At 42.2% G+C, this 21,385-nt stretch overlaps 1 protein-coding gene across 1 annotated transcript in view; it reads left to right on the top strand.

The window, feature by feature from the left end:
• The window catches only part of GPR139 (G protein-coupled receptor 139), a 40,409-nt gene extending 30,995 nt beyond the window's left edge, over window positions 1–9,414 (top strand). Inside the window, exon 2 of the mRNA XM_004285713.2 lies at window positions 8,157–9,414. Within this exon, the coding sequence (XP_004285761.1) occupies window positions 8,157–9,091 (935 nt within the window). The 3' untranslated portion in view covers window positions 9,092–9,414. The remainder of the gene's footprint in view (window positions 1–8,156) is intronic.
• The last annotated feature ends 11,971 nt before the right edge of the window (window positions 9,415–21,385 follow it).

Here is a 21,385-nt window from a genome sequence, read left to right as displayed (position 1 = left end):
TTGGTTCAGGGTTCCAGAGCCAGCACCAGCATCTTATTTCCCCTTTCCCCTTTATCTCCCCTTGGTCCAAGATCCCTCCGAGACCTGTAGTGGAGCAGGTAACAGTAAGGGAGATGACAGCCCTCAAGAGCAATGCCCCATCACCCAATTCAGTGCCCACTCCCCAGATGATCTAAACAAGGGCAGTGCTGACTTCTTGCCTGCGAGGCTTAGAAATGGCTTTTCCTAAAAACCTGTCCTTGAGGCACCTTCCAGCAACCATATAAATAGCACCACTGGAATGGCTCACAGTGTCAGGGGTCGTCATGTGTCTGTAGGACATGAGGGCTGACTCTTCTAGTACAAAAGATAGGCACCTTGAAGGAGGGAGGGATGCATTTAAGTCACAGGGGATGGGGGCTGAAAGGGGTGAATTGCTCTCTTTTTGGAAATTCACGAAAATATAATTTAGGATGCAGAGAAAGAGGATTTGCAGAAGGTAACGCCAGGAATTTAATCAGCCCAGATACACAACTCTTTGTTCTTTTCAGAAGACCTGTGTGGACCAAACAGCTGTGGTGTCAGTGGCCTGCTCTCGTTCACATAACTACCACTGTAGTCAGAAAGTGCTTCTTGGTGTCTAAACTAAATCTTTTTGTAGCTTCACCTTGAGCTCTTTCCCTTCTTACAAATTCTATTAGCTGCCTTTAAGAAGAAAGGAGGGAGAGAGGGAGGGAGGGAGAGAGGGAGGAGAGAGGGAGGAAGGGAAAAAATGTGTGTTACCCTTTAAGCCAGCATTTCTACTTTTGAGAATTTATTCTACAGAAATATGCAAAGATGTTTAATGAAGCTCTGTGGTGGCCAAAATAATAAAATAAAAAATAAAATAAGTAATGTCCAGCCATAAGTGAATATTTCATGAATATAATTGACATAGGAAAAAATTCACGATTTATTTCTAATTGATTAAAAAACCAACTTGGGGCTTCCCACATGCCACGGAGCAACTAAGCCCGTGTGCCATAACTACTGAGCCTGCGCTCTAGAGCCCACGAGCCACAACTACGGAAGCCCACACGCCTAGAGCCCGTGCTCTGCAACAAGAGAAGCCACCGCAATGAGAAGCCTGCACACCGCAACGAAGACCCAATGAAGCCAAAACTAAATTAATTATTTAAAGTTTTTAAAAAAGAGAGAGAAGAAAGATAATAAAAAACCAACTTGCACAACAGTATTAGTGTATGATCTCATTTTGTGGTGATAATCTTATTACTAATTATATTTATAATTATAGGCATATAAATATCCTAGAGATAAAAACACCAAATGGTTAATAAACCTCTGTTCTGGTTGCAGCATTGCAAACCACCCGAACACTTAGAGGCTTAATACAGCCATTTAGGATTATTTGTCCTGGTTCTTAGGCTGACTGGGCTCAGCCGGATGGCTCTTTCTCAGGGTCTCTCACAGTGGCAGCCGCAGGGCACTGGGACTGCAGTTATTTGGGGGTTCCATGGAGCTGGACATCCAAGAGCGCTCACTCACATGACAGACACATGACAGACAGTTGATGTTGGTTGTCGGCTACGAGCTCACCTGGGGCTTTCAACCAGAGTCCCTACACACGACATCTCCATGTGGCTTGGCCTTCTCACAGCTGGGCTCCAAGATGGAGCGTCCCAAAGCAGGTATTCAAAAGGCCCACGTACAACCTGCTCATGCAGTGTCACTCCCACAGTAGTCTATTGGTCGAAAGTGAATCACAGGGACTTCCCTGGTGACGCAGTGGTTAAGAACCTGCCTGCTAATGTAGGGGACACGGGTTTGAGCCCTGGTCCAGCCTTGGATGGGGGAAGATCCCACATGCCGCAGAGCAACTAAGCCCGTGTACCACAACTACCAAGCCCGCATACCACAGCTACTGAAGCCCGCATGCCTAGAGCCCGTGCTCTGCAACAAGAGAAGCCACCAGAGAAGTCACCACAATGAGAAGCCCGGGCACCGCAACGAAGAGTAGCCCCCACTTGCTGTAACTAGAGAAAGCCCATGCGCAGCAACAGAGACCCAACGCAGCCAAAAGTAAATAAATAAATTTATTTTTAAAAAAAAGTGAATCACAGGACAAGCTCCAATTCAAGGGGAGGAGACTACACAAAGGCATGAACACCAGGAGGTATGGTTCACTGAGGACCATCTAAGAGACTAGATACCATAATATCTCTAGAAAATGCGATTCGGACAGACTTTCACTTTCCAGTGTCTAATGTAACAGTTACATGTACAAACTCAGGAGACAAAAAGCCTGGCTTAATGTCTGGGCTCACCACTCGCTTGCTCTGTGACCACAAACAAGTTACTTATAACCTCTCTAAGGCTCGATGCTCTCAGATAATTGTTCCAACCTCATAGGGTGGTTGTAAAAATTAAATGAAATTAAATGTGTGTAAGATGCTTAGAAGTAAATGCTCAATAAAAGTGAGCTAATAATATTATTATACACTGATATGTTTAATTTTTAAAGGTATATTTTACTTTTGTAATTAAAAAAAATAATTTTCAAAGACCAAAAAAAAACAACCAAAAACCAAGAAATGTAGCAGAATTAAGAGATATAAACTCAGAACTCCCAGTCAGGGCTCTTCCAAGGAATCTCCAGGAACTTCTTAGTCCTCATAGACACAGAAAATACCTCTGGAAGACCTTGACCCTTTCCCTCTGCACCAGTCAACCGTCCAGTGGTGGGGTCTGACAGCCCAACCTGTGTTGATCTTTTAGCGCCCCCTAAATCCTCTCAAGTTTGAGCATGGTAAGCTGCAAAGCATAGGAAATGAATTCCCCCAAGAATATAACCAAGAAGCTTTGCAATCACAAAACATGGGCTTTATATTACCCACCTGTCCAACGACACCATTGACAGAAAAGATTTGCTTTTTAGCAGCACTGACTTTTTTTTTTTTTTTTTTTTTTTTTTGCGGTACGCGGGCCTCTCACTGTTGCGGTCTCTCCCGCTGCGGAGCACAGGCTCCGGACGCGCAGGCTCAGCGGCCATGGCTCACGGGCCCAGCTGCTCCACGGCATGTGGGATCCTCCCGGACCGGGGCACGAACCCATGTCCCCTGTACCGGCAGGCGGACTCTCAACCACTGCGCCACCAGGGAAGCCCTAATGCAATATTTTTTAAAGTAAAAATGCAATGAAATGGAATTTCAGGTGGTGATGACTTGGGTTTCTTCGCTTATTCACCCTTTATAAATACACACAGACCCTGTCAACACCACTCCTTTTCTTTGGGGAAAAAACTGTCACAGTGGAAATGAAAGGATTTTTCAATGTGGGGAATTATAGCAAATGCCGACCTTGGGAGTTGAAAATTCTACCTTCTCATTTCTTTTTCAGAAAATCAATACACAGGCATTGTTCCATTCCCCTCTGGGTCTCTGTGGCTCACACATCTCTCTCATCCCAAGGATGTTCTAAGTGTTCTTGATATTGCCTTGGGAGCAAATCGACCTGCACGAAAGCAATGGGAAACTCAATGTCTGCGGGTTAGTTTCTCGAGAGACGCAATTACTAGAAACTTAAGGAAATGTCAAATATGAATAGCTGGAAATTTAATTTGGAGTTGATGACTTGCCTGACTTAAAGCATTAATTAGATGGAGATGGAATATTTTTGAAGAGTTTGGATATGGAACATTTTTAGCACCACATTACAAACAGGGTTCGATGAGGAAGTAAGAGATGGTGTTGGAAAGTGACTCTCCGCAGAATATATACAGTCAGCCCTCTGTATCCGTGGATGCGGAACCCACGGAGACAGAGAGCCATCTGTACTCTACAATTTTATTTAAGGGACTTGGGCATCTGCAGATTTTGGTATCACAGGAGGGTCTTGGAACCAATACCCTGCAGATACTAAAGGATGACTGTATAACATTTTTTTCTGGGGACGCCCCAGCATTTATTCATCCCTACACCCCTTATAAGCTGGGGAGCAGAGCAGGGACGTGAGAGAGTGTGTGGACATTGTTTAATGAATGGAAAAAAGAGGTTCTGAGAAATGACGGCACTTTTCTAAGTCCAGGGCAACTGAGAGAACAGGAATCACTTTCCTCCGGCTGGAAACGAAGCGGAACTTGATATGCCATAAAGTCAGAGAGAGCTGGAGTCAACTTCAGGCTCTCCCACTTACTCAGTTTGTGGCTATGGAGAGATAACCTAAATATCAAAGCCTCAGTTTCCTCCCCTGTAAAATAGGGATGATAATAGGACAGATGAGAGTCCTTCTTTCAGTTCCATGAATACCAAGTTCTTTCCTACCTCAGAGCCTTTGCACTTGCCATTCCCCCTGCTTAGAGTTCTTTTCTCACGGATCTTTTTATGGCAGATCCCCTCTCCTCATCCTTAATTGAACTCAAATGTCCAATCTAAAAAACAACACCCCCCACGACTTGTCTCATCCCTTGGTTTTATTCTGTATAGCATCACTATCTGAAATGCTGTTGTACATTTTTGTATTTATGTGTTGTCTCTCTCACCCACTCTACTATAAGCCCCATGATAAAAGGGAACTTGTCCATTTTGTTAATTCCTGCATCTCCAGCACCTCATACAGTGCCTGACACACAGTAAATGCTCCGTTAATAATTGTTGAATGAGTGGATTCTCAGTCAAGAACTAACATTCATTGAGAACTTACCACATGCCAGATACTGTTCTAACCACTTTATAAAAATTATCTCACTTAGTCCTCAGAATAACCCTATTAAACCTATTTTATGAAAAAGGAAACTAAGGCACAGCGGGATTGAATAAATTTGCCCAAAGCCAAAGAGTCAATAAATAATAGAGCCAGGACTGAACCCCAGGCAGCCTGGCCCCAAACTCCACATTCTAAATCACTGCTCTGATGCTCTTGGCTTGATGGGAAAGCATCAGACCTGGTTTTTTGGGTTTTTTTTTTTTAACATCTTTATTGGAGTATAATTGCTTTACAATGGTGTGTTAGTTTCAGCTTTACAACAAAGTGAATCAGTTATACATATACATATGTTCCCATATCTCTTCCCTCTTGCATCTCTCTCCCTCCCACCCTCCCTATACCGCCCCCCACAGGTGGTCACAAATCACCAAGCTGATCTCCCTGTGCTATGCGGCTGGTTTTACAGCTTGAGTTCCATGAAACTCTGACTGTCAGGTCGGAGTACCCTAACTTTTGACCCATAACCTCCTCCAAAGCCTTTGCCCTTCATTCTGTATCTATGCACCTGTGGCTCATGTATCACTGTGTGTATTCTTGTTTGTCTCTTTAATATTCAGCCCCTTGCATGCTGTTTCTACACTCTCTGAGTGGAGACTCTGAATGTCTACAATACTAATTTGTATCCATCTTGGGCCCATGTACACAGAAGGAAGATGCTAGATGTTTTCTGAAAGGATGTCTACAGGAATAAGACATTTTCGAACACTTTTCAACAGGCTGTTTAATAAAAGAGAGCTATGAAGTGCAAAAATGTATACAAAGCAAGTAGAAATCCATATGAGTATTCCTTGCCTTAATAAACTCAACTCTTCATGCTTTCCCCACCTCAGGGCCTTTGCACATGCTGTTTCCTTTGCCTGAAACACTTTCTCCAACCACCTTTTTTGCCTATTTACCTCCTACTGGGTCTCCAAATTTCAGCTTGGATATCACTTCCTCAGTAAAAATTCTTCTGATCACTAATAGCACTTACTAGAGCTTCCAGTTACACATTTTCTTCTGTGATTCTTCGGTTGAAGCTTTTCTTGCATAGTAAACTCTAAGCTCCATGAAGTTAAGACGGACCATGTCTATTTTGTTCAACATCTCCTTCCAGGGCATAGCTCATAGTAATTATGGAAAAACACTGTTGGATGCATAAGTAAACTTTTGAAATTCCAGGATTAAGAATATAAAGAATTTTGCTTTAATGGACCTCTTTTCTTAGATATTGACTTAAAGTAAAATTTACTCATAATTTTTCGTTATTGTCCAGGGTGTAACATACTCACATGGTGCCCTCACTCCCGCTTAGAAGTACTGATATTGCCGAGTGGTTTAAAGCATGGGTATTGAATGCTCTAAACCACTGGGAATGAATACTGGATAATTAATATAATTGGTACCTTAACTCTCCACCACTTCAAAATGTTATTTCAAAGTGCTTTGAGCAAGAACAAGGACAGCACAGACTTAAACAAACAAACAAAAAAACTGACAGTGCCAAGTAATGAGAGGTTATGGAGCAACTGGAACTCTCATACTCTACTGTTGGGAGTGCAGATTAGTAAAACCACTTTACAGAGCAATTCAGCAATATCTGGTAAAGATGAAGATGCACATATTCTAAAGCATAATAAACACCCTTCTACATATGTATATACTACCTGAGAGAAACTCTGACACATAGCTACTTCTCATGGAGAGTCATATCAAGGTATTAACTATAGCAGTTTATAACAGCAAAATCCTGAAACCAAGTTAAATGTGTGTATATATATATATATATATATATATACATACACACATATATACATATACAAAGACACATAGATGTCTATATATAGTATATGTGTATATATATACACATATAGACAGCTAGATGTATATGTCTACATTAATATGTGTATATATACATATATAGACACGTGTGTATATGTATAAATATGTCTGTGTATATATGAATAAATTGCAATAAGGTTATTAATAGAATTGCTCTATAGTTGTTAAGATGAGTGAAATAGATCTACATGTATCAAAAAAAAGAGGTCTCAAAAGCAACTTGTTTTGTGAAAAAAAGCAGCATGTAGAGTGGCAGGTTCTGTATAAAAGAATGTTAAGAGTATGCAAACGTGGCCCTGAAGACCGCAGCACTGTGGTTGCCTCTGGCGGGGAAAGGCGGAAGGGAAATGATGGGCTGGAACAATTTCAAAGAAGACTTCAACTGCATCTATAGTGTCGTTTCTTTATTTAAAAAGAACTAAAGCATATGTGGCAAAGTGTTAAAATTTGTTTAACCCGAGTGATGAATACACCAGAGTGTGCATATTAAAGACATTTTCACATGTGAACTATTGTGAAATAATTTTAAAGGCACATGTAAGAAAGAGAGCCCTGGATTCCAGCTCTGCCACTGCACTTCAGACAGGGGACATAAATTCTCTCAGACCCTTGTTTGCAAACTAAGATTAATAATGTTCAAATTTCAGGTTTGGTTGTGACTTAATGAGAATAAATGTGTAGAATGACTTCCAGATGTTATCCATTGGGATATCATTTTAGAGTGAGTTCCTAATGACTTTCCAGATGTATCTTATTCAGAGAGACATTTGTTTTTTTAAAACTGACCAGAATTATGTGGATGCATTCCAAAACAATTCTGACCCCCAGAAAAATAATCTATTGCTACTATATTTGCAAAACCTATATACACACATATTATACAGACATGCATAAGCACAGATTATTTATTAACTATGATTGCCCTGAGGGAGGGGTATTTGGGTGGTTGCAGAATAAGAGTGGAAGGAAATTTTACTTTTCTATTAACTTTAATTATGTACCATGTGTACTGACTCTAAAAATAAATATAATTTATTTTTGAATTAATCTAAAGGTCATGATCTTCTCCATTCCTTCAATTCTGAACCCACTTAAAAAAGAAAGGTCTTAAAATCCAAGTTCTAAAGGTTCTTAAGAGGTTGTATAGTCCAATGTCCTACTTGAGCACGGGAAACAGGAAATGCCATCCCAGCCCCATATTCTCCATGCAGTCAGACAAAAGAAAGAGCAGAGGATTGGGGATTAGAGGATCTGGGTTTGGTCCCTGTCACCATGAATGACTAACTCTGTGGCTCTAAGTGAGTTCCTTAAGTTCTCTGAGACCCAGTCTCATTTCTGAAGTGAGGACAACGGCAGCACCACTGTCATGACTGTGTGAGGGACAAATTAAGTACCATGTGAACAGGAAACTTTGTCAGAATCGTATCCAGATGTTTGTATGAGGTGCAATTGCAGTGCAGAGATTGTCCCTCAAGAGCATGGGTTCAGTCCCTTTGATTTCCGTGGGAGTGCCTGATACACTATGCCTAGGGGCCCCTAGTAGGCAATAAAGTCATCTTGCTTCAGATGTAAGCCAGATTCTCTTCTCTCCACAGCAAATATCCTAACCGTGATCATCCTCTCTCAGCTGGTGGCCAGGAGACAGAAGTCCTCCTACAACTATCTCTTGGCACTTGCTGCTGCTGACATCTTGGTCCTCTTTTTCATTGTGTTCGTGGACTTCCTGTTGGAAGATTTCATCTTGAACATGCAGATGCCTCAGGTTCCCGACAAGATCATAGAAGTGCTGGAATTCTCATCCATCCACACCTCAATTTGGATTACTGTGCCATTAACCATTGACCGGTATATTGCGGTCTGCCACCCGCTCAAGTACCACATGGTCTCCTACCCAGCCCGCACCCGGAAAGTCATTGTAAGTGTTTATGTCACCTGCTTCCTGACCAGCATCCCCTACTACTGGTGGCCCAACATCTGGACTGAAGACTACATCAGCACCTCCGTGCACCATGTCCTTATCTGGATTCACTGCTTCACTGTGTACTTGGTGCCCTGTTCCATCTTCTTCATATTGAACTCAATCATTGTATACAAGCTCAGGCGGAAGAGCAATTTTCGCCTCCGTGGCTACTCCACAGGGAAAACCACTGCCATCTTGTTTACCATTACCTCCATCTTTGCCACACTCTGGGCCCCACGTATCATCATGATCCTCTACCACCTGTATGGGGCACCCATCCAGAACCGCTGGCTGATGCACGTTATGTCCGACATTGCCAACATGCTGGCCCTTCTGAACACGGCGATCAACTTCTTCCTCTATTGCTTCATCAGCAAGCGGTTCCGCAAAATGGCGGCCGCTACCCTCAAGGCCTTCTTCAAGTGCCAGAAGCAACCAATACAGTTCTACACCAACCATAACTTTTCCATAACAAGTAGCCCTTGGATCTCGCCGGCCAACTCACACTGTATAAAGATGCTGGTGTACCAGTATGACAAAAATGGAAAACCTATAAAGGTATCCCCATGACCTCATAGGTTTGGCACCTCGTGTCTCTGCATAATCCATTTCCAGATGGGAATGTGGCCCATCCTATGGCTGAACAGCTCTCCTTAAGAGTGCTAACCTGATTTCCTGTCTCCACAGATTGAGCAACTCTCAGACTGGTAGATGAGGAAAGATGGAGGAGAAGAAAGAAAAGCATGAATCTTGTTTTCATTTATGCATTCATTTCTACAAGTCATGCTGACAGCAGAAGTCCCTACCAGTTTGAAGATGTCATTGGAGGTTGTGTCATTATCCTGTGGCCTGTAAGGACACACAGTAGAGAAATAGTCTATGACTTAGCCTTGGCACCATCCACAGTCACTGGAAACCGCTCATTTATGTGACACATCAAGCCACAGTAGCACATAGCTGAGCCCACACTCTTCTTCCAAGAGCTGAGGTCATCCATCATTTCCCTGTGTTGTTACCAGCAGCTAACGATGCTGACCAATTCGAGAATTTTCCAAGGTGCCCTTTGTCCTAGTGAGGGTTTTGGTCTTGAAGTGGCCCTGGCACCCCAATCTGTAGAATGAGATTCTGGGGGCAGGCGAGGATTGGATCTTACTCAAACTCTGGTCAGAGCTTCTGTGCAAAGGCTCCTGACCCACATAACCACGACACTCAGACCTGGGGTCTAAGATGCAGCCTTTCTATTTGCCATTATGTATAGATTTTAACTAGTTCCTCCAAAACAAAGACCCTGCCTGGTGTGTGGGGATATAGGAGGAGTTCTTGAGCCCAGAAAAACAAAAAAATAAGCCCACTATTGCCATTGTTTCAATCCATCCTTGTGTCAGCTGTGTACGGTCTCCTTACTCAAATAGCTTCTTGTTGCGGTGCCGCTCACGCTTCCTGGAGAAGCCTTTATGTGTAGAGTTGCCAACCCTGCCTCCTTGCTTGCTGAAGCCGTCACCAAACTTTTATTTGAAGTGATTTGGAACTGGGTTTAGTTTTTGAGGGTCAGGAACTGTAGCTCTCCAGGTGTGAAGGGAGACATTCTCAGCTCTGCCCCACTGTCCAGCTGGCATTGCCATTCGGCCGCAAATGGCAGTGGAAAGGTATGCGTGTTGTCTGCATGTCTGCGCTTTGATGCACATGGCTCAAAAGGGTGGTGCCCGTTTTTGGTGATGCTATTTAACCCAGATCCTTTGCAAAAATAATAAAATATGAATTTATTTATTCTGCTTTTGTCTGTCCAAGGCAAGAACAGTTCTACGGTGTAATTAATAGAGGCTTCCCTGGGAACTACAACTCATGTGTGCACACACACAGACTTGATTACATTAGGTTCCTATGTACCCCATGATGTGTTTTGAAAGAAAAATCCATGCTGGAGTTTTTCTCAGTTACATTTTCTTAAAAACTTCTCTCCCAGATTCCCAGTATTTGAACTTATCCCTGTTCTAGAAGAAGTCTTCCAAAATGATTTTGGAATTGTATGATATTTTTGGTGACCCAACAAAAAGCAGACAGTCCACCTGGAACACTAGGTTCCTCAGGCTGAATTTTTACTGCACTTTTGTCCCTAAATTGGAAGACATGTCTACCCTCTTAAAGGGAACTTGCAATAAATGAGCAGGGTAGAGAAGGCTCCGATGCCACGCAATCCCTAAACTTCAACCAATGTCCTCAACACTAATTCAATCAACTTTAGGTCACATTCATCCTGATGATCCGAATTCCTACTCCTTTTTTTTTTTTTTTTTTTTGCAGTGCGCGGGCCTCTCCCGTTGCGGAGCACAGGCTCCGGATGTGCAGGCTCAGCGGCCATGGCTCACGGGCTCAGCCGCTCCGCGGCATGTGAGATCTTCCCGGACCGGGTCACAAACCCGTGTCCTCCGCGTCGGCAGGCGGACTCTCAACCACTGCGCCACCAGGGAAGCCCCCTACTCCTTTTAAATAATTGCAGTAGAGTCTCATCAAAAATCTGGCAGAGCCAAAGTTATTTCTGCAAAGTTCTCAGGAAGGAGCCATGTTGGAGACCATATTCTACCCCTTAAAAACTTAGCTAAGTTTTCTTCCAGCATTGGAACAGTTTGCTGTTTCTTCTGTTGAAGACAAGACGGAGTTGGCTTGCATTTAGGGACCATATGGTATGACTCTCATGTACCCAAGAACATTAGGATCACACTGGTGCAGCAAGATGCTCCCACTAGAAGAGGTTCATGGCAGTTGCTTGACTGAGGGACAAGCAGATTCGTTATCTCCCAGGTCACACTCTCCCCAGGGCATGTGCACATCTAGTGGAAGAGTGGCCTGATTTCCCCACAGATTTCCCCTTAAGTTGCATTTCCCTCTGTTTCTTTTTTGCCAAGCATGTGTAGTCAGGCACCTGTTCATTAAATGTGTGTATGATGCGACTCCACCACACCCCCTTGTGAATGAACATTGACCAAAGGCTACCTACACCTAATATATATACGTATTTATTTAATTATTTATTTTTAAACACATAGCTCTGAAAAATGCTAGTTTGAACTATACATGAATGAGTCACAGTGCAATATCTATAAAGGTTAAGCAATTCCTTTTTGAGAATGTATGTAAGATGAAAAATATGTATGTGGATCTCAATGCTCTCTGCTCCACGTTTTTAGTTGTATGTAACAATTATTTATTGATGTTTAAAAAGTAAAAAACGGGTGTGCATTTGGAATGTTTTCCTCATACACTCGTTTATTATTTCTCTTAACAACTGAGGCTGTACCAACTAGTATTGTGATCATTCTTCCTTCTGACTGTATTTTATATTTTGATACAGTAATGTTTAAAAGAGGTCTGATTTTTGAAGGCAGCCCAGAGGTGTTGTCTTCTGGTTAAAATGCATACAAACGCCTGTTGGCTTAGGTTGATACATATCTCCTAAAGTTTATTTCAGATAATCTAAGGACTTTTAATTTATTCTTATTTATAGTAATAATTGTGGACAAAAATGAAAAGTTTTTTTAAAGAAAAAAACAAACTGTTAAGCCTTTTCTTTCAGGCCAGTTTTAGAAATAAAGCCTTGAATTTTGAAGCCTGTCACGTAAACAGCTGCTGTTGATTGCACTCAAGCAATTGCCTTATATCAGGATTTTGTGATGCCTCCTTCAAAGACTGTTAACTAGCATTCCTCTTGTATGATTTGTGTCCTTGGTTGGGCATGCAGTGATGCTACACATGTACACACTGTATCTTTTTTATTGAACAACTCAAGGACTGAACTGTCTAATAGGAAGGAAATACGGAGGATGAGAGACAAACCATAAAAAACAGACCACGAGAAGGCATGAAGTTTCATTTTGCAAACACTCTGCAATTAGAAAAGGTTACTTTGCACAGTTGGTGCCTACTGGTCCAAACTGGGGGCCTATCTGAAGTGAATAAGAGACTCTAGTGTTGGCTATTCCAGTTGAAAGAATGGAATAAAATGTTACCATAGAAAAATAGTAGATGTTCATATTTTCTTAATTAGATATATTGTGTTTGGACTTGTTTGTATTATAATAAATTCTAATATGGTGCACACTTGGTGTTTGGTAGATGCATATATGCTCAAGCAATGGCAGAACTCTGATTAAAATTTTTAAATAAGCATCTCCCTTATGCTTTGTGCTGGTGCTAGAATGAGACCTGAGTCCCACCTGCCCCTGCCACTGAGCTCTGCTTCCTATAATCCTAAATTAGGTAGCTTACTGGTTATAAATCTGAATTCTTTTCTGACTACATCGTCTATGCATCTTCGAGACTGTGGTGGCTGTTATCATAAGTGGAGATCTAGCATAATGGCTGAGAGCTTGGGCTTTGAAGTCAGACAATCACAAATTCATGTCCTAGTTCCACAATGTACTAGATGTTTGACCTTGAACAAGTCCTTGAAGATCTCTGAAAGATTGTCCTCATGTAGAAAGTGGTGTAAAAGTCAAATTTTCCCAGGTGCCTGAGAGGTAAGTAGATACTTTCAAGGTCAGGACACCAAAGTTTGGAGTGAGTTATTGTCAGCTATAACTTTGCAGGCTCTGCCACTTTCTAGCTGTGTGGCCTTGGGCAATGTTTTCAATCTTTCTGAGTCTCAATTTCCTCTCCATAAAATCGGGCTAATAGTAATTCCAGTACGTACTTCATGGGGTGGTGATTATTAATAGTAGAGCTAAAAAGAGCCTCCAATTGTACATCCTCTTACAGGTGAGGATGCTAGGCCCAAAGGCTTAAATGATTTTGTCCAGAGTAGAACCCAAGTCACCTAACACTTCATCCTTTCCACTCTACCTCATTGCGTCTCTGCAAGATTCTGATTCATCCCTCCAAAAGTTCACATTATTTTTGTGCCCTTTTTAGAGTTGGTTATATTACATAGTTTTCCAACTCTTCAAACCCAGGTCATCCAAGCGTAAGATATAGTATAACAGCATCATAATTAAAACACTTGATTTGACCTTTCCCTGTGAGGTGTAATTTTTGTTTTTAATTGACTCTATCAGGAATTCTAACCACAGCTCTCAAACTAGCTATGCATTTCCCAGACAAACCACTGTCAATTCTGACAGCCACCCACAAACTATTGCCATAATCTATCTTTGCATCAACTTGGAGCATGAAAGTAACTTGTAAGTTGAGAGGGAAGTACAGAAAAGCAAAGATTTTGATAAGAAGGTTGCAAACAGAAGCTGGTAAGCATGACCACACTGTTCTCATGAATTTTGTTCACCAACTCAGGGAAGCAGGATAAAAGTGAGTTGATGGAAGTTGAACTGTTAAATAATAATCCTTTTATTACATTTATTGGCTAAATGTGATGGCTCAGCCTCTGCGAGGGTGTGCAATTAGTCTGAGTACTTGCCAGACACAACAAGGGGGATGAGAGGTTTGTGTCTATGGGATGAATAGACACAGTGGATTTCCTGGGTTTATTGAAAGAATGTGTCACTGTCATGCCAGAAAAAGAAAAAGAAAACTTTTCTGATTAAAAAGGAGCAAAACAGGGCTACGGGGAAGAGAGATGCCGTCTCACCAACTCTGCTTGAGGAGTTACCATGTCTGCGGAACTTTGTTACCTAGTGAATGGCGGTAACATGATATTTCTCTCCACTGGAGATAAAACAAGAAGGAATGAGACCTAAACCGCAGTATAAGGGATTCAGATCAAACCAAAGAAGAAATCTTCACAGTGATGTCTATTAAATCCACAAATGGTTTTCCATGGGTGTCCTTAGAATCTGCTTCTCTGTATATATTTCCAAATGGATTGTATATCAATCACAGTCTTGGAGGGAAGCAAATCTCACTCAGATGATTTCAATAAGAAGACTTTAACCAAGAGACTATTCAGTAATGATCTGAGCAAGAATAAGAGCTATTGAGGCACCCGGGAACTAGAAACAATAGGAAGCCTTACCTCCCTATGCCTGATGGGGCAACGGGAGGAAATAGCTGCTACTGCAGCTCAGAGTAGGATGTGCTTTGGAGAAGGGGCCTTCCAGCAAGCAGGTGCCACACCGCTGCCAGAGACATGATGCCAGAGAGGAAGGAAGGGGTACCCCAACCTCCTTCTTCCTTCCCTCTGATATCATGCTGATGCCTCCACCGGCCGAGCTCAAAGAGAAGTCAGCGAGGAAGGGAGTGCAGGTGATGCAGTCCATAGTGGCCGATCGCAAGGCACAAAAGAGTGAAAAATCAAGGGCGAGGTAGACAGGAAGTGATTACAGGATAACCAGCAAAGGGTGGATTCTTATTTTACTATCATAGGATGCTGGAGAGAATCTTAGGGATTATTTCACCCGAGTATCAAAAAGAAAGAAAGCTAAGGCCCAAGAGATCCCTTTGCCCAAGATTATAAAACCTAGATGTTGGTAGGTCCAACTTCCAATGATTTCCTAGCACATTACAGGAAATATGTTATAGACCTTTACAAGCTGGCTTTCTAACCATCATCATTAGAAATTTCCTTTATTCATCTTCAGCATCTCCAATGACTAGACTATCAACTTGAATATGTCTAGGAATGGAAATAAAGAGCGCCAAGAGAGTGGGCACTCATTTAACAACCATGTGTCCCAGCACTCCCACGGTCATTGATTTATTTGACTCATATGTATTTAAATACACTATGTGGCAAGATCCATTCTAGGCATAGTGATTGAAGACAGATTCAGTGAACAAGACAGATAGGGCCCCTGCCCGAGTAGGAGAGACAATACACAAGGAAGCCAATAAAATCATTTCAGGTAGTGATAATTTCTAGGAAATAAATGATAGTGACTAAGGTCAGGAGGAAAGAAGAGCAGACAAGTTAGTCAGGGAAGGCCTTTTTGAGAAGGTAACAGAACTGGAATCCAAATTAAAAGGAAACAGTCATATAAAGAACATTCCAGGCTGAGGGGAAAAAAGGACAGAGGCCTTGAAATGGGAATAATTGAGTACTCAAGGAAAAAACAGAAGACTAGGACTGCTGAAGCACAGTGACCCAGCAGAGAATGGTATTGGACAAGGCAAGGGGGGGTGGGCAGGAACAAAATCGTGCAGAGCTCTGTGGGCCCTGGTGAGGAATTTGGTGGTAAAAGGCAATGGAGAATTTTAAGTAAGAAATTGATGTGATCTTCTTACTTCATTTAATCATCATAACTCTTAAAATGCTGTCACTTCCTTTTTTCAGATGAGAAAACTGTCTCGTGGGAATTAAATTAAGCTTGTTCAAGGTCACAGTGAGTAACTTATGAATTGTTATTTAAGCCCAGTCCCGTCTGGTTCCATGAGCCACTTCATCAGGCCACTTTGACACATTTTCCTTGACATCCCAACACTCTCCTGAATTAGCAGCTTGTTCCCATTCACCTTTTCAGTATCCAAGGTTGATATTTAGGCTAAAGTCATCCTCTAATTCCAGTAATGAGGATTTAGAGATCATCAGGTCATAATATTAAATGGTTCTATTTCATGATCCATTTCATGTGTCTAATGAAATCAGGCAAAGTAGAGTATCAGCCCCACAAGATTGTATTTGAAATAATATACACTCTACTAGCAGGAAGGGCATTAAAAATGTATATACTTTTTAAAACTTTCCCACACAACCCGCAGTAATGTATTCGATATCATTGTTTTGCAGATGCTTTTGTATGCAGATTTCAAATCTTGGTCCTTCCCTAGTTTATGCACTGGTCTTTCAAAAAAAAAAAATTGGACTTCCGGGAAGATGGCGGAAGAGTGAGACGCGGAGATCACCTTCCTCCCCACAGATACACCAGAAATACATCTACGCGTGGAACAACTCCTACAGAACACCTACTGAACGCTGGCAGAAGACCTCAGACCTCCCAAAAGGCAAGAAACCCCCCACGTACCTGGGTAGGGCAAAAGAATAAACAGAGACAAAAGAATAGGGACAGTACCTGCACCAGCGGGAGGGAGCTGTGAAGGAGGAAAAGTGTCCACACACTAGGAAGCCCCTTCGCGGGCGGAGACTGCGGGTGGCGGAGCGGGGGAGCTTTGGCGCCGCGGAGGAGAGCACAGCAACAGGGGTGCGGAGGGCAAAGCGGAGAGATTCCCGCGCAGAGAATCAGGGCCGACCGGCACTCACCAGCCGAGAGGCTTGTCTGCTCACCCGCCGGGGCGGGCGGGGCTGGGAGCTGAGGCTTGGGCTTCGGTCGGAGCGCTGGGAGAGGACTGGCGTTGGCGGCGTGAACACAGCCTGCAGGCCGTTAGTGCGCCGCGGCTGGCCGGGAGGGAGTCCGGGGAAAAGTCTGGACCTGCCGAAGAGGCAAGAGACTTTTTCTTCCCTCTTTATTTCCTGGTGCGCGAGGAGAGGGGATTAAGAGTGCTGCTTGAAGGAGCTCCAGAGACGGGCGCGAGCCGCGGCTAAAAGCGCAGACCCCAGAGACGGGCATGAGACGCTAAGGCCGCTGCTGCCGCCACCAAGAAGCCTGTGTGCGAGCACAGGTCACTCTCCACACCCCCTTCCGGGGAGCCTGTGCAGTCCGCCACTGCCAGGGTCCCGTGATCCAGGGACAACTTCCCCGGGAGAACGCACGGCGCACCTCAGGCTGGTGCAACGTCACGCGGCGCGCCTCAGGCTGGCGCAACGTCACGCCGGCCTCTGCCGCCGCAGGCCCCACCTCCGTGCCCCTCCCTCCCCTCGGCCTGAGTGAGCCAGAGCCCCCGCATCAGCGGCTCCTTTAACCCCGTCCTGTCTGAGCAAAGAACAGACGCCCTCCGGCGACCTACACGCAGAGGCGGGTCCGAATCCAAAGCTGAGCCCCTGGGAGCTGTGAGAACAAAGAAGAGAAAGGGAAATCTTTACCAGCAGCCACAGAAGCAGCGGATTAAAGCTCCACAATCAACTTGATGTACCTGCATCTGTGGAATACATGAATAGACAACGAATCATCCCAAATTAAGGAGCCCTGTGGATGAAAGGCTCTTGGTGCTGCAGCCAGGAGTTAGTGCTGTGCCTCTGAGGTGGGACAGCCAACTTCAGGACACTGGTACACAAGAGGCCTCCCAGCTGCACATAATATCAAACGGCGAAAATCTCCCAGAGAACTCCATCTCAATGCCAGCACCCAGCTTCACTCAACGACCAGCAAGCTACAGTGCTGGACATCCTATGCCAATCAACTAGCAAGACAGGAACACAACCCCACCCATTAGCAGAGAGGCTGCCCAAAATCATAATAAGTCTACAGACACCTCAAAACACACCACCAGACGTGGACCTGCCCACCAGAAAGAAAAGATCCTGCCTCATCCACCAGAACACAGGCACTAGTACCCTCCACCAGGAAGCCTACACAACCCACTGAACCAACCTTAGCCACTGGGGACAGACACCAAAAACAACAGGAACTACGAACCTTCAGCCTGCAAAAAGGAGACCCCAAATACAGTAAGATAAGCAAAATGAAAAGACAGAAAAACACACAGCAGATGAAGGAGCAAGATAAAAACACACCAGACCTAACAAATGAAGAGGAAATAGGCAGTCTACCTGAAAAAGAATTCAGAATAATGATAGTAAAGATGATCCAAAATCTTGGAAATAAAATAGACAAAATGCAAGAAACATTTAACAAGGACCTAGAAGAACTAAAGATGAAACAAACAATGATGAACAACACAATAAATGAAATGAAAAATACTCTAGATGGGATCAATAGCAGAATAACTGAGGCAGAAGAACGGATAAGTGACCTGGAAGACAGAATGGTGGAAATAACTACTGCAGAGCAGAATAAAGAAAAAAGAATGAAAAGAACTGAGGACAGTCTCAGAGACCACTGGGACAACATTAAATGCACCAACATTCGAATTATAGGGGATCAAGAAGAAGAAGAGAAAAAGAAAGGGACTGAGAAAATATTTGAAGAGATTATAGTTGAAAACTTCCCTAATATGGGAAAGGAAATAGTTAATCAAGTCCAGGAAGCACAGAGAGTCCCATACAGGAAAAATCCAAGGAGAAATACGCCAAGACACATATTAATCAAACTGTCAAAAATTACATACAAAGAAAACATATTAAAAGCAGCAAGGGAAAAACAACAAATAACACACAAGGGAATCCCTGTAAGGTTAACAGCTGATCTTTCAGCAGAAACTCTGCAAGCCAGAAGGGAGTGGCAGGACATATTGAAAGTGATGAAGGAGAAAAACCTGCAACCAAGATTACTCTACCCAGCAAGGATCTCATTCAGATTTGATGGAGAAATTAAAACCTTTACAGACAAGCAAAAGCTGAGAGAGTTCAGCACCACCAAACCAGCTCTACAACAACTGCTAAAGGAACTACTCTAGGCAAGAAACACAAGAGAAGGAAAAGACCTACAATAACGAACCCAAAACAATTAAGAAAATGGGAATGGGAACATACATATTGATAATTACCTTAAATGTAAATGGACTAAATGCTCCCACCAAAAGACACAGATTGGCTGAATGGATACAAAAACAAGACGCATATATTTGCTGTCTAGAAGAGACCCACTTCAGACCTAGAGACACATAGAGACTGAAAGTAAGGGGATGAAAAAAGGTATTTCATGCAAATGGAAACCAAAAGAAAGCTGGAGTAGCAATTCTCGTATCAGACAAAATAGACTTTAAAATAAAGACTATTAGAAGAGACAAAGAAGGACACTACATAATGATCAAGGGATCAATCCAAGAAGAAGATATAACAATTGTAAATATTTATGCACCCAACATAGGAGCACCTCAATACATAAGGCAAATACTAACAGCCATAAAAGGGGAAATCGACAGTAACACATTCATAGTAGGGGACTTTAACACCCCACTTTCAACAATGGACAGATCATCCAAAATGAAAATAAATAAGGAAACACAAGCTTTAAATGATACATTAAACAAGATGGACTTCATTGATATTTATAGGACATTCCATCCAAAAACAACAGAATACACATTTTTCTCAAGTGCTCATGGAACATTCTCCAGGATAGATCATATCTTGGGTCACAAATCAAGCCTTGGTAAATTTAAGAAAATTGAAATTGTATCAAGTATCTTTTCCGACCACAACGCTATGAGACTAGATATCAATTACAGGAAAAGATCTGTAAAAAATACAAACACATGGAGGCTAAACAATACACTAATTAATAACGAAGTGATCACTGAAGAAATCAAAGAGGAAATCAAAAAATACCTAGAAACAAATGACAATGGAGACACGACGACTCAAAATCTATGGGATGCAGCAAAAGCAGTTCTAAGAGGGAAGTTTATAGCAATACAATCCTACCTTAAGAAACAGGAAACATCTCGAATAAACAACCTAACCTTACACCTAAAGCAATTAGAGAAAGAAGAACAAAAAAAACCCAAAGGTAGCAGAAGGAAAGAAATCATAAAAATCAGATCAGAAATAAATGAAAAAGAAATGAAAGAAACGATAGCAAAGATCAATAAAACTAAAAGCTGGTTCTTTGAAAGGATAAACAAAATTGATAAACCATTAGCCAGACTCATCAAGAAAAAAAGGGAGAAGACTCAAATCAATAGAATTAGAAATGAAAAAGGAGAAGTAACAACTGACACTGCAGAAATACAAAAGATCATGAGAGATTACTACAAGCAACTCTATGCCAATAAAATGGACAACCTGGAAGAAATGGACAAATTCTTAGAAATGCACAACCTGCCAAGACTGAATCAGGAAGAAATAGAAAATATGAACAGACCAATCACAAGCACTGAAGTTGAAACTGTGATTAAAAATCTTCCAACAAACAAAAGCCCAGGACCAGATGGCTTCACAGGCGAATTCTATCAAACATTTAGAAAAGAGCTATCACCTATCCTTCTCAAACTCTTCCAAAATATAGCAGAGGGAGGAACACTCCCCAACTCATTCTACGAGGCCACCATCACCCTGATACCAAAACCAGTCAAGGATGTCACAAAGAAAGAAAACTACAGGCCAATATCACTGATGAACATAGATGCAAAAATCCTCAACAAAATACTAGCAAACAGAATCCAACAGCACATTAAACGGATCATACACCATGATCAAGTGGGGTTTATTCCAGGAATGCAAGAATTCTTCAATATACGCAAATCAATCAACGTGATACACCATATTAATAAATTTAAGGAGAAAAACCATATGATCATCTCAATAGATGCAGAGAAAGCTTTTGACAAAATTCAACACCCATTTATGATAACAACCCTGCAGAAAGTAGGCATAGAGGGAACTTTCCTCAACATAATAAAGGCCAAAAATAATTTTAATTGACTTTGATTAAAATAAGGATGCCAAATAACACTTTTAGGAGTGAACAAAGGTGGTGCTAAAATCAGACACATTTATAGCATTGCAACCCCCAAGGGCAGGTTTCTGGTTTGCAAGGATGTGGGTTGTGCAGATCTGGGTTCAAATTCTGATTCCACCACTTTCTAGCTGAGTGACATTGGACAAGTTATTCCCAGTCTCTGAGCTACTGTTGCCTGATATGTAAAATGAGAATAACCATAGTACTGACTTCAAAAGGAGGTATTGAGAATTATTTGTAATATGATTAAGTGTATAGAACATACTTGTATTATTCATAAACAGTATTATTATTATTTAGTTCCCTGTGATAGGGACAGAGAACATGGCATATTCTAGGACTTCTCTGGGAAACTTGGTCACCTTTGCAATGAAGAGGACACTCCCAGGAAGAAAGGGTTTAGCTACGTCATTTTCCAGCTCTTTCTCTTTTCTAGTGTAGAGAAAGCATGTCATTCATTTCAGTTATCCAATGACAGTCCCTGAAAAAGCTATAGCATCAA

The sequence above is a fragment of the Orcinus orca genome, chromosome 16 (assembly GCF_937001465.1).
Source record: "Orcinus orca chromosome 16, mOrcOrc1.1, whole genome shotgun sequence".
NCBI lineage: Eukaryota > Metazoa > Chordata > Mammalia > Artiodactyla > Delphinidae > Orcinus > Orcinus orca.
The sequence above is the reverse complement of the archived record's forward strand: the minus strand, read 5'-3'. Positions and strand labels throughout refer to the sequence as shown.